Source organism: Juglans regia, chromosome 7, assembly GCF_001411555.2.
Source record: "Juglans regia cultivar Chandler chromosome 7, Walnut 2.0, whole genome shotgun sequence".
NCBI classification, from domain to species: Eukaryota; Viridiplantae; Streptophyta; class Magnoliopsida; order Fagales; family Juglandaceae; genus Juglans; species Juglans regia.
Genome location: NC_049907.1, coordinates 5,134,393 through 5,148,326, shown reverse-complemented (window position 1 = coordinate 5,148,326; position 13,934 = coordinate 5,134,393). Strand labels below are relative to the sequence as shown.

The 13,934-nt window shown below is 34.5% G+C and overlaps 2 protein-coding genes across 2 annotated transcripts; one reads left to right on the top strand and one right to left on the bottom strand.

The window, feature by feature from the left end:
- The first annotated feature begins 400 nt into the window (after window positions 1-400).
- Window positions 401-6,566, top strand: LOC108991243 (PE-PGRS family protein PE_PGRS30-like). Its single transcript, XM_035691382.1, has 3 exons — window positions 401-620; window positions 2,844-3,079; window positions 6,361-6,566. The coding sequence occupies exons 1-3, from the start codon at window positions 401-403 to the stop codon at window positions 6,562-6,564; spliced, it is 660 nt and encodes a 219-aa protein (XP_035547275.1). The 3' UTR covers window positions 6,565-6,566.
- Window positions 6,567-11,172: 4,606 nt separating this feature from the next.
- LOC108991244 (protein PELPK1-like) lies at window positions 11,173-12,040 on the bottom strand. Its single transcript, XM_018965422.2, has one exon. The coding sequence runs from the start codon at window positions 11,965-11,967 to the stop codon at window positions 11,467-11,469; it is 501 nt and encodes a 166-aa protein (XP_018820967.1). The 5' UTR covers window positions 11,968-12,040; the 3' UTR covers window positions 11,173-11,466.
- Between the last annotated feature and the right edge of the window lie 1,894 nt (window positions 12,041-13,934).

The window sequence follows — 13,934 nt, the reverse complement described above, 5'->3', positions numbered from 1 at the left end:
CTGTTAAGATTTCTCCCAAGACTATCTGCACTGAGTGAATGATTATTTTTCCCAAGCCCATTTACCCCTGAAAGGTAATTTAGGCACTCATATTGTTATAGGAAGGAGAGGAGTTCATAAATTCAACGGGAAGCTAGTGAGAGTGCTTGAGACTAACAAACAATGAAAATATATCATATATTCTATAATCATAAGGATGATTACAACATTATAACACTCACAAGTGTCGCTGACATAACCAAATAATAACTCAGAAACATCAAAATCTCTTATACAGACAAATGCAAATGACCCACTCAAGACTCTAGTATAAATTCCCAATATAAGAAAAAGAAACAGGGTCTACCACAATGGACAACAACACCTAGCGCAAAGAAATTCAAAGTAGAAGAATGAAGAAATGAATGGGGTATCTCAAGGACTAGTGTTTAATTTCAAGGTGGTGGGAAGAGGAAAGGGATTTTCGTTGGGATGGAGGGGATTGTCCTTGGAATGGTGGGCAATGAGATGGCTGGGAACAAAGGTTGTGCATGCCAACTTGGGGAGTACTGTTGGCATTGTTAGCAATGGGTTTGAAGGCAATGGTGGCAATGTGGCTTTAGGCAGCATTGGCACAGATGGTAGGGGAGGCACGGTGTCCTAGAGCAAGTATGGGATTGTAGGCAATGTCAATGCTGGCGGCAGAGCAGCTGGTGTATCGAAGAGGTGACGAGCAGCTAGACCCATCTTGCTACTTGAGAGTAAAAATGCCATGATCATAAACACAAGGAAAAATACTTGGAAAAAGCCATGGTTTAAATTAATACTCGAAGAAGAAAGTTTTTGGAGTTGTTTCATCTCATCTCATATCATCTCCGTTTGTATATAAGTGAAAGTGTTTAATCATATTTGATTATCTCATCTCATCATTACAACTTTCTCTAAAATTCTCACACAAAATATAATAAACAATTTAACTATTTCAAATTTCAAAACAATAATAATATTAAAAAAATAAAATTCTAATAATATTTTATTCAACTTTTAATTTTCATTTAAATTCATCTCATCTCACTATCTAAATCGCACTGATCCGCACACACTTTTCTATTGTGGGGTCTTTTTGCAAAGATGTTTCAAGCATTCCGATCAACGAATTTCTTTAAAAACTATTTTCGTGACAGTTAATTATAAGTCTGGACCAATTAGTTAATTCCATTTCTGGATGGGTGCGGCTACTATGCCGCCCCCATCTTGACCGCTGGGCTTACCGCCTAGCGTAAAAAAGTTTTTTTTTTTTTTTCTTTTCACATTTTTTTAACATATTTAAATACATTTAAAAAATAAAAAAAAATACACTAATATATTTAAAATCACTTCTTTAATTACAAAGTAAAAAAAAAAAAAAGACAAGCGGTCAAATAGAGGTGTCAAATGGAGTAAGCTTAATAGTATTTTTCTTTCTGGATTAGGTTTTAATTTCTGTGTTGTATCTAAATACACGTAGTTGTTTTTTGGGATCCTCGCCCACTTTTTATATATTCCTTTTTATTTAGTGATGAAATTATCTTGAACCAAAAAAGTAATTATCCATAGATATCTTTGCTTTAAAATAAAATAATTAGAATTAAGCTCGCAGTTAGCTGAAATGTTCATTTTCTTTTTTCTTTTTTCACCTCAGAATGTAATTTTTCATTGGATTTTCCAACTTTTTGCATAATCATATATATGTTGTTTGTTTTCAGGTGAGTTAAAATACATTAATGATGGATAAGATTAGTAGATCATGATAGGAACTCAGAAACAACATTTCTCTTCATGTACATTATCAACAAATAATAGCAACAAGAAAAAAGAAAAACTTTCCATCCTTCAATTAACATGCGTTTTGCAATTTGCGTCGATCCCAAACACCAAAACTAGTATAACACAATGTACGTCACACTAAACAAATAATAATGTACACCCTCCTTTAAGATCCGACAGCCAAGAGTACACAACATCACTTTTTCTTACCTATATATTTTTCATCCATCTCGATGTTCAAAATAAATAATGATGTTTTTTCTCATTTTCTTATAATTGGAGGGTGTTCGTAGTATATTACATTTGATTCATTTAGAGTGTAAAGTGTAAAATAATTATTAGTTGAGAAGTGGAGAGTATTTTCTGAAAAAATTTTCAATAAAGATTAGCATACATTTTTAGTTTTTACTCGCTAGATATGGATTCCATGCTTCTATATAGCTCGATTCTGTCTCTGTGTCTTTTGTATATTGTCATAGTAGTGCTGACCTCAAATCAACATCTCATGGATTGGCAATGAAGATCGAGGATAAAATCTAGGTTTTGCACCCACATCGACTTTGGTTTTTGTGATCCGTCTGCACTCGGCAGTGAGTCCCTTTTTTCCCAAATTGTTATAGAAAAGATAGTACTACATGAAGTAGTACTACAAAAATCCCAAGCCCACTGAACTCTTAAGGCAATTCATAGACATGCACCATTATAGAGAAAGGATAGGAGTGCATAAATTAGATGGGAAGGTAGTGAGAGTTGAGACTAATAAAACGCAAAAGATATAATATTTTCATAATTAGTCATATGGACGATTACAATACAATAACACTCACAAATGTTGCTGACATGATCAAAGAATACTGACATGAAAATTATAGAAATAAAACCTCAAAGTCTATTGTACAGATAAATGCAAATGAACCCCTCAAGACTGTGAAAGCTCTCAATATAAGAAGAGAATCGGGTTCTAACATAATCTAGAACAACATAAGTACTAGCCCAAACAAAGTAGAAGAATGAAGAATGGAAATGTGGAATCTCAAGAACTAGGGTTTAATTTGAAGGTGGTGGGGAGAGGAAAGGAATTGTCGGGATAGTAGTTGGAATGGAGGGAATTGAAGGTATTGTGTTTGGAATGGTGGGCATTGGAATAGCTGGTAATGGAGGTAGTGCCACCTTGGGGACGGTGGGCATTGTTGGCAGTGTTGGGAATTGGGAGCTTGGCAGCGGCGGCAACATGGACTTTGGAAGAGTTGGCTGTGTTGGCAATGGTGGCAATGTGGGCTTTGGAAGAGTAGTTTGAGTCGGCAAAGTAGGCAATGGCGTACTAGGCAGTGGTGGTAATGTGGCTTTAGGCAGTGTTGGCACAGTGGGCAGTGGAGGCAAGGTCGCCTTTGGCAGAGATGGTATTGTAGGCAGTGTCAATGCTGGGGGCGGAGCAGTTGGTGTATCCAAGAGGTGACGAGCAGCGAGACTCATCTCGGTGCTTGAGAATAACAATGCCATGATCATAGACAGAAGGAAGCAATACTTGGAAAAATCCATGGTTTAAATGCTAAAAGAAGAACGTTTTTGGAGTTGGTTCACTTCTGGTATTGGCTTGTGGTGTTGATTGAAGACAACGTATACCAGGTGGTATTTATAAAGGCCTGATTTTGAGGGATATTGAGGAATAGAAGGAACTAATTTGAGTTTGATGAGATGTGGTTGTAGGAAGTGGAAGGAAACATTAATTCGCTCACCTTCCAAACTGTGATAGATTGGAGGTAAAAATAAAGCGGCTAACTAAACCAGAAAGATGACTCTTGACATCCCACCAAGAAGCCTCAAGGAAATCAGACCTACAAGGGTTATAACTCATTAAAATATGTCCATGAGTTATTGAACCAATTTGGGAGCAAAAGACACGTATTGGGGTGGAGAGGTAGTTCACTTGTCCAACCTATGATTTGACAATTACTCGTTGGGACAGAGTCGTATTAATGTTGTAGTGTAGTCAAATGTTTTATGTGGTTTACAGAATGTAGTTGGTTAATCTTCCAAAAAACAGGCTTGATCGCCTGAATCGGGTGCCCAAGACCGGAAAGAAAGCACATACTCTGCATAAAAGCAGTGGTGAGATGTAACACAAAGCAAAGTGTTTAAATTTAAGGAACTACTTCAAAGGTAAATATATTATATAAAAATAAATCTACAGATATAGCTTTAAATAGGTTGAGATCATATGTGTTTGAATGCATAAAATAGGTTGAGATGAATTTAAATTTTTTTTACGAAAATTTGAAAAAGTAGTAGATTCTATCAATAATTAATTTGAGATGGATTAAAATGAATTTATGTTTCAAACATAGTCTAAGACTCTGTTTGGTTGATAGACTCAACTGAAATTAACTCAGTTCAGTCTAATTTTAAGTTAAATCTAATATTCAAATACTCAACTCTCAAATTATTAAACTCATCTCAACTCAAAACCTCTTTACAGACCCACAACCATTTTCAATTCAACACTTCTTTACATGCGAGACTTATAATCTTTTTCAACTTTCCATAAATATATCTAAATTCATCTTAACATCCAAACAAATTTAAACTCATTTTAGGTAGATCCCATAAAACCCACTCTACCATCACAACTTACTACAATTTATAAAGAACTTAACTCAGCTCAACTAATCAGCTCAACATCCAAACGTAGCCTATGTTGCTTGTGGGGTTGTCCACCTAGGCATGACTTTTTCCCAAGTAGCGCCTAGGATGCTAAGTAACAACCAAGAGCACTCACACTGGAATAGGTAAAGGCAAATTAGTCATTATTTGGCTAATATCACATGTTTTGCCTTTTGTTTATTTCATTCAAAACCAATTCCTACATTTGATTAGCCAAAAACTCTCTATATAATAATAAAATTTTATTATTTTTTTTATCAAATAACAATGCATGCATGTTTAATAAGATCATCTGCCATATTTTAAAAGTTTTCGATTATTTTTTTATTTTTCATTGGTTTTTAATTTTAGCTATATAGATGTTAGATTTTCAAGTTTCAATTTATTTTTTTATTTGTATTTAAAAATTATTTTAGGTTTTTATATTATTTTATTTGTAGCTCTTCATATATATATATTTTTTCTAATCTGTAGCTCTTCATTTTTTTGTTATTGTTCTTTGCCATGTACGTAACATGCCAAGTCAAATTCTGTTATATTATTTAACTAAAATATGGCAGATGGTCATCTTATTAAACAAAATTAAAAATCCAATAAGTGAAATAATAAGATTATAAATTCTAGGAGAAAAAAACTACTGTGCGAAACACAATAAGTACTCATACAAGCTTTTGCACCTAACCCAAAATTATTCGTACGTAGTAACACGAGAAATTTCTCCCTTGAAAATTTTCCCTTTTAAGATCATCATCCTTATTTTTTTTCCTCAATATATATGTAATATTTCATTAGGTTTTCCAACTTTTTGCATAATCATATATATATTACATTTATTTAGTAGTGAAATAATTTGTGTATAGTAAAAAAATAGTATGAGAATAACAGTGAATAGTAATAAAATAGTCTGAGAATATTTAAAAACAGTTGTGTTTCCAAACGTAACCTAATAGATGATAAAAACTCATAAACAACATTTCTTTTTGTTCATATACAAGATCAAATCAATATTTGCATTTTACATCTCAAACAATCAAAGTAAAGCAAACCGCCATCAAACCAACAAAAAATTAATAATGGTACGAAATAGATAATAATGTTTGCGATATCACTTTTTTTTTATCTACGTTTCATTCATTTTAACGGTCAAAATAGATAATAATGTTTTTGTAAGCTTTTTATAATATCAAAGTACAATGTATAATTAGTTTTGGTAGTTTGGAGTTCAATGTGTAAAATACCTATTAGTATGGATATCGAGAGTATTTATATTCTGAAATAACTTTTACCCAAGCTTGTTAGTAGCTATGGATTTCATGCTTATATAAATATGACTTGACTCTATATATGCCACTTTGGTTTATAGCTAGTCACAGTAGTGTTATCCTCAAATCATTATTACAGAGGATTTTGCCCCCTCATCCACATTAGTTTTTGTGATCCATCAGCAATGAGTGCATTGTTTTTTTTTTTTTTTTTTTTTCCAAATGATTATAGAAAAGACAGCGCGCGCATGATAAGGTCTAATAGAAGTCCCTAGTACATGCACTCAACTCTTAATGAAGGTAATATAGGGACTCCATATCAAAGGAAGGAGAGTTGAGAGTAAAACACAAAAAGATATCGTATATTGAATACTCATAAGATCGGTTACAATATTATAATAACACGCATGCACAAGCGTCGCTGACATAACCAATTAAGAATGGCTCGAAAACTATAGAAATTAAGCATCATATTCTCTTATACAGACAAATGAAATGAACCCCTCAAGAGTGTGAAAACTCTCAATATAATAAGAGAAACAGGTTCTAACATAATCCAGAATAGCACAAGTACTGCGCAAAGAAACATCCAAACTGAAGTAGGAGAACGTATGAAGAACGAACATGAGGCATCTCAAGAGCCGGTGTTTAATTTGATGGTGGTGGGGAGAGGAAAGGAATTGTTGGGATTGTAGTTGGAATGAAGGGGATTGAAGGGATTGTGGTTGGAATGGTGGGCAACGGAAAAGCTGGCATCGGAGGTAGTGCCACCTTGGGGATCGTGGGCGTTGTTGGCAGTGTTGGCAAGGGGTTTGTAGGCAATGGTGGCAATGTAGGCTTAGGAAGAGTTGGTTGAGTCGGTAAAGTAGGTAATGGCGTGCTAGGCAGTGGTGGCAATGTGGCTTTAGGCAGCGTTGGCACAGAGGGCAGTGGAGGCAAGGTTGCCTTGGGCAGGGACGGGATCGTAGGCAGTGTCAATGCTGGGGGCGGAGCTGCTGGTGTATCCAAGAGGTGGCGAGCTGCTAAACTCATCTCAGTGCTTGAGAATAACAATGCCATGATCATAGACAGAAGGAAACAGTACTTGGAAAAAGCCATGGTTCAAACACTTGGAGAAGAGTGTTTTGGGAGCTGTTTCACTTCGGGTATTGGCTAGTTTTGTTGATTGAAGAAAACATGTATCCGCTGGTATTTATAGAGCCCTAATTTTGCTTGAGGAATAGAAGGAACTAATCTGAGTTTGATGAGATGTTGTTAGAGGAAGTGTGAAGAAACATCATTAATTTGTTCGCTCACCTTCCTAACTAGGCAATGACTTATTTGTTAATGACTTTGGAAACAAAAGGGGTTGAAAAGGTAGCTCACTTGTCCAACCTATGATTTGACTTCTAGTACTTCTTGGGACAGTTTTATTAATGATGTTGTAATTTAGTTGGAGTCTAAGAAATTTGTGTGTGGTTTCTAATGGGTTTAAAGAACATAATTTAGTTGGTTAATTAATTCCCAACAAATCACATTGATCGCCCGAATTGGGTGCAGGCCAAGACCAGAGAGAATACATCATCTGCTCTGTGCATGACAGCAGCGCGCGCGCGGTGAGAAGTAATAACACAAAGCAATGCGTTTAATTTTAATTCAATCTTGATATGGAGACCAACTCTAGACCTTTATGCCTTTGTATGGCAGTCTTTTGAGAAAATTCCTTAGTTCTTCAAACCATCACTATAATAAGCCATATCACATTATTGAAACTCTTATTCTACTAACTTGAAATATTAGTTGAAATGTTAAGATCTCATGACATCTTGTTAAAATTAATTAAAAAAATAAATGAAATTATATAATGTTAATATATAGTTGAAACTTAATTAAGAAATGACCATGCAGCCACTTTAGTAATTTGTAAATTTGTGATGGTATTACAAACGAGAAGTAATATTTATTTGAGGGAAGAAAGTGCAATTCTTTCTCTCTTTTTCCGTAGATTCCAATAGTACTAGTACATACCTTTCTTTCATCAAAAATCAAAGATCGAGTAAAACTCTTGACAGACCCTGGATACCTACCCTACCATCATTCCAACCCATTCTAAAATCTGCTTCCATACAAAAAGATCTTTCCTTAACTGTTTTTGAACTAACCATGGAAGAACCCAGAAGATGAAATCTAATTCTTTTACAAGCTCTTTTCCATCAGGATTCTGTGAATGAGATAATGAAAATTCCTCTTGCTCAGACGAACTTCCACAACCTGAGTGATAAACTCATACGGACCCATCATAAATCTGGAAATTTCTCTGTGAAATTTGCTCATGCTGCCATCACTATGAACCAGAACCATAACATGTCCTCAGATCATTCTAACACATGGAAACAACTCTGGAAGCTCAAAATCTAGGATAGATTGAAATTCTTTTGTTGGAAAATTCTTAATAACATCCTTCAAACAAAAACTCTTGTTAACAGATTTGTTCCAATGACTGATGAGGAAAGAAAGTGTCTTATTTGTAACAATGAGGATCAAACTTTGAACCACCTTTTTTTACAATGTTCTTTCACTAGAATCCTCTGGAGACTTTCTCCTTGGCCTCTCAACATCTCCTGCTTTGACAATCAAGACATCAACCATTGGATGGAATGCTTTTTCAACCCTACTAGGAACCTCAACATTCATAATAGGGATGAGCACCATTTTCAAATATTTTCCATTATAGCTATGGACAGTATTTGGTTCCTTAGAAATAAGATCATTCAGGAGGCCTTCATTCCCAACATTAAAATCTTCGTCTTTGGCACACAGACTTGTAAAGAACACTGTGATGCATGGGATAATAAATAGGTCAATGAAAGTAACCAAGATAGAGCCACACCCAAAGATCATCACACCTTAACATTTGATGTGGCGGTAAGAAGCAATGGCAATACAGCAGCATCCATATACAAATTAGAGGAAGGTTCAATAATATTTGTAGTGACCAGACACATTCAAAGTCAAAATCCAAACCTGGGACAAGCCATGGCAATGTACATTGGTGTCAAGGAAGCAAAAGAACGGCAAAAATTTCAATTGCTGGAGACTCTTTAGTGACGCTACAAGCTGTGAAGGAAGCTAACAATGCAGCAGATTGGACCATACAACCAATCATTCAAGATATCAGAAACATAGTGCAGTCCTTCAGAAAGCTGGGAAACCAGGAAAATACAATGAGATTTAAATCGATGCACACATTTCATTGCGCAATGGGCAGCTTCCAATAGCTTATATGGAAGCATACCCCTTTCAATTCCTCATTGGCTGCTAAATTTTTATAGTAGAAAAGACCTATCTTTAATGTTGTAATTATTATCTTTTTAATTTTTCCTACACTTCAATTTGCAAGACTGTTTGATGGAATGAAGTACTTTTTAGAGAAAAAAAAAATCCTTAAAAAACTTGACAGTATTATCATATCTAGCTAGCTACTAGGGTGTGAGTATAAAACATCAACTCCTTGAAGCTTGTATTGAGTCCCCAAAGTATTAAAACAGATACCAAAAGGCTCAACGTTAGCTTAAGATGCTATCATTGCTTCTAAAACTATATACATATATATATAAAAAAAAAAATTAAAAAAAAAAAAAAAACAAAGTGTAGGTCTATTTGGAAATAGAACTATTCTCAGTCTATTTGGAAATAGAACTATTCTCAGGTCTTTTCAGATATTTCATTTCCAAACATTATTGTACATAAAAAAAATTTCAATTTCAAACTTCCAAACAAAAGTTATATTAAAAAATTATATTCAAACAATTTTTTAACTTTATATATAATATTATTATTTAAATTTTTTTCTCTCATTTACTACTATTCACAAACTATTTCATTATTAGTTACAGATATTTTGAGATATTCTTAGCATCTAAATGAGCCCATATGTTTGGATGTTAAGGTAATCTTAAATGATCTGTGAATAGTAGTGAGACTATTTCACTAACCAAACACAGTCTAACTCTTTATATTTTTTAATAGACCCAAAATGGTATAATAAACGTAGGAATGCGAATAAATATCAAACTATTAGTACTCGTTTGATTACACATATATATGATATGAGATGAGATGAAAAATTTGTGAATAGTAGTGAAATAGTTTGAGTTAAGATGTTTTATAAGGTTTTGGGAAATGAAAGAGAAAAAAGTTAAATAAAAATATTATACAATTAAAATATTTTTAGAATATTAGTTTTTAATATTATTTTTATTTTGAAATTTGAAAAAGTTAATTATTTTTTTTGTATTTTGTTTGGAAGTTTAGAAAAATTATAATGATTAGATGAAAAAGTTAAAAATTTGAACTTAAAAAGTGTTTGTATTTAAATGATATTTGGATGTTGAGATGAAATAAGGTAGGATAAGTTGAAATGAAAACAAACGGGGCCTTAATCTATCAAGTTATTACTTCTATTTGTTGCAACTGTTATACCACTTTTTCCTTTCATTTAACCCTCCGGTAATATCATAATTGCTTTGAAATTGTTGATGTAGAATATACATTAATGGTGCATCCGTGTGACAAAACCTAATTTTATTTTAGTTGTACTTTTCTAATTTAAGTCACAAGAAAAAATTAGAAAATTACATGAATAAAATAAGAAAAAGATCACAAGGACTGTTCTCAACAACCGCTTGCAGTGAATATCATACAGAGTTGGCTTGGCTTCAGCTCGTTAATGGCTCGAGGGAACTGACCAGAGAGTTTACTCAACATCTTGGTCGATCGATATGCGCTTGAGCGAACTTCATATAGAGAGTTTATAACTCGGTTGTTCTAGTGATAGCGAGCAAAATCTGAGTAGTCAAAGCACTCAATGTGTGAGCGACAATGGCTTGAATAAAAAATTAGCGCGTTCAACAAATTAAGTTTGATTTGGAATCTTTAAGTACCCTAAATTAACACTACCTATATATACATTATTATACATGAATTTTAGGGTTAAGTGAGAGGCCAAAGCTGCTGATTTCTCATGGTATTCTTGAGAAAAACTATAAGGAGGAGATCCTCTAAGTATTCAAGCCACAATCTCTTCTGATAAACAAACCTTCATCACTTCAAGTTTGTTGAATCTGTTGTTGCAGGTGTGTTCATTGGCCAAAAGGATTTTTGGAGCTGCCATGGTTGCAGAGATCAAGTTATAAATGTTCATGGAGAAACTATATAAGGGCCGGAGGTTCGGTGATGAGCTGCCAAAGTGCATAAATTAAGTGGCTGGCTTGTAGTGTTGCAAGCCAGTTACTTTAAAAATTTTATAACTGTTTCTAAATTGATTATAACGATTTTTCATTTTCAAATAGTTATAAAAAAGAGAGTACATGAGGCCAAATAAAAAACCCAAGCCCACTCAACTTCTAAGGTAATTTAAGGAATCGATTATAAGGGGAAGGAGAGGAGTGCATAAATTTCACGAGAAGCTAGTGAGATCTGAGACTAAGAAAACAAAAAAGATATCGTGCATTCAATAGTCATAAGGACGATTACAATATAATAACACTCACAAGTGCTGCTAAGATAACCAAAGAATAACTTGAAAGCTATAGAAATCAAACACCATATTCTCTTATACACGTACACAAATACAACTGAACCCCTCAAGATTGTGAAAAGTACTCTCAATACAAGAACAAGGGGTAGGTTCTAACATTATCGAGAATAGCATAACAAGTGGCCGAGCAAAGAAACATACGAACGAAGAATGACAGTGTGGCATCTCAAGGTCCAGAGTCTAGTTTGATGGTGGTGGGGAGAGGAAAGGAATTGTTGGGATTGTCGTTGGAATGTTGGAAGGGATTGTAGTTGGAATGGTGGGCAGTGGAATAGTTGGCAACGGAGGTAGTGCAGCCTTGGGGACGGTAGGCATTGTTGGCAGTGTTGGGAGTTGGGTGCTTGGGAGCGGCGGCAATGTGGACTTTGGAAGAGTTGGTTGGGTTGGCAATGGGTTTGTGGGCAATGGTGGCAATGTGGGCTTTGGAAGAGTAGTTTGAGTCGGCAAAGTAGGCAATGGCATGCTAGGTAGTGGTGGCAACGTGGCTTTAGGCAGCGATGGCACAAAGGGCAGTGGAGGCAAGGTCGCCTTTGGCAGAGATGGGATTGGAGGCAGTGTCGACGCTGGGGGTGGAGCAGCTGGTGTATCCAAAAGGTGACGAGCTGCAAGACTCATTTCTGCGCTTGAGAATAGCAATGCCATGATCATAGACAGAATGAAACAGTACTTGGAAAAAGCCATGGTTTAAACGCTAGGAGAAGAATGTTTTTGGTGCTGGTTTTTATTCACTTCTGGTATTGTCCTGCTAGTTGTGTTGATTGAAGACTAACATGTAGCCGGTAGTATTTATAGGGTCCAAATTGTGAAGGATCTTGAGGAATAGAAAGGAACTAAAATATTGTGAGTTTGATGAGATGTGGTTGTAGGAAATGGCCGGAAAGAAACATTAGTTCGCTCACCTTCCAAACCGAGACCAATTGTAGGTTATATAATTAAAAACTGCTAACTAGAAAGCTGATAAGTCTTGACACCCACTTAGAAGCCTCAGGAAAAACAGACCGACATGGTTACGACTCATTGAAACATTGAAATTTTGGGAGCAAAGGACGGGTATCGGGGTCGAGAAGATAGCTCAGTTGTGCAACCTATGATTTGACAATTACTTGTTGGCTTGGGACAGAGTACTCTTATTAATGTAGGTTGTAATGTAGTTGAAGTCGCCTATAACATAAAGCAGCCTATCCAATTTTTTTATGTGGTTGAATAGAATAAAGTTGGATCATTACCAACAAAACGCATATATGGTGGCCTGAATTGGGTGGCCAAGACTGCATAACAGCAGCGTCGAAAAGTAACGTCACAAACGGCCAATTTGCTTTATTTTGATGCAATCTTACTTGATTAAAACGTTAAGTTACATAACAAATTAATTAATTACATCATGTTAGCTGGAATTAGGTACAAGCCCATATGCATATTAGTCAAACTTTTAGATAGAACTACATGATATTATTGCCCGTTTAACTTATTTTATTTAGATATTATAAGTGTACTTAAGGTTGATCCAAATGTCCTAATTACATGATATACCTCCTGGAGTTTATAATTATATATTGTCAATAAGAACATTTATCATGTTTTTTTAACCCCAAAGGGTTGCCCAAGTGGTGAAAGCATTGATTTTAGGGTATCACTTCCTTCAAGGTCCAAAGTTCAATATCCTCATGGGTGCAAACAATCCTCCTTTGGGGCTATACTCCATCATGAAAAACCAGTGATTTAACCAATTTCATATAGAAAAACTTTCGATAGTACAGTGCATAGGACCAAGATTTACTCTATATGGTAGATCCGAATGGTCTTGTTTTGGAGAGGTTTCCGACATATTTAAAAATTAAAAAAAAACATTTATCATATTTTTTTGAAATAATTTAATGAAAATCTAACATCCACGTGGCATTCCACATATCAAATCTATAAGATTTAAAATGGTTGATAAATATCTAAGTTGATTGTGCGGCCACCCAAAATGCATGGAACCAGCCATACTTGGGTTGTCCATACCGATGCTTGGATTGTTCACTTTGAGCATTAGCATTGAATTCGTTAAAAGTAATATTTAAAATTTGATGAAAAATACTTATTTTCTTTAAATCCAAAACCTATTTAGCCATAACCCCGGATTAACCAAAATAATAATATATATTATTTTTTTAATAATAATATTTTTATATTTTACAATTACACTACATATATGGTAATTAATAATAATATTTCTTCCTTTACATATTTCAAAACTAAACACAAAATGAAAGTGAAATGGCGTTTGAGGGAAGTGAAAATTATGGGAAATTAAAATTGAAAAACAAAGCAATTGGGATAATTTTTACAATAAAACATTACTTTTAAAGATGAACAGTATAAAGAATTTGAACACTTTGGTGTTTTGTATTGAAAAACTGTCACATATGTATTACAGAAGAAATTCCTATTTATACACATCTAATTATATTAATAAAAGGAAAGAGCAATTAAGTTGCTCTGTTGTACATATTAATACAGATTGATACATGAGCTAGAATTATGGACAATAAACAGAGTTGACTGTGCAAGGTTTGCTCGACGGAGATCAAGGAAGACTGATTTTCTGGGATCATCTATTACGCCCCAGCAAGATGGTGCTCCCTTCAGCGACACCAATCTTGGAA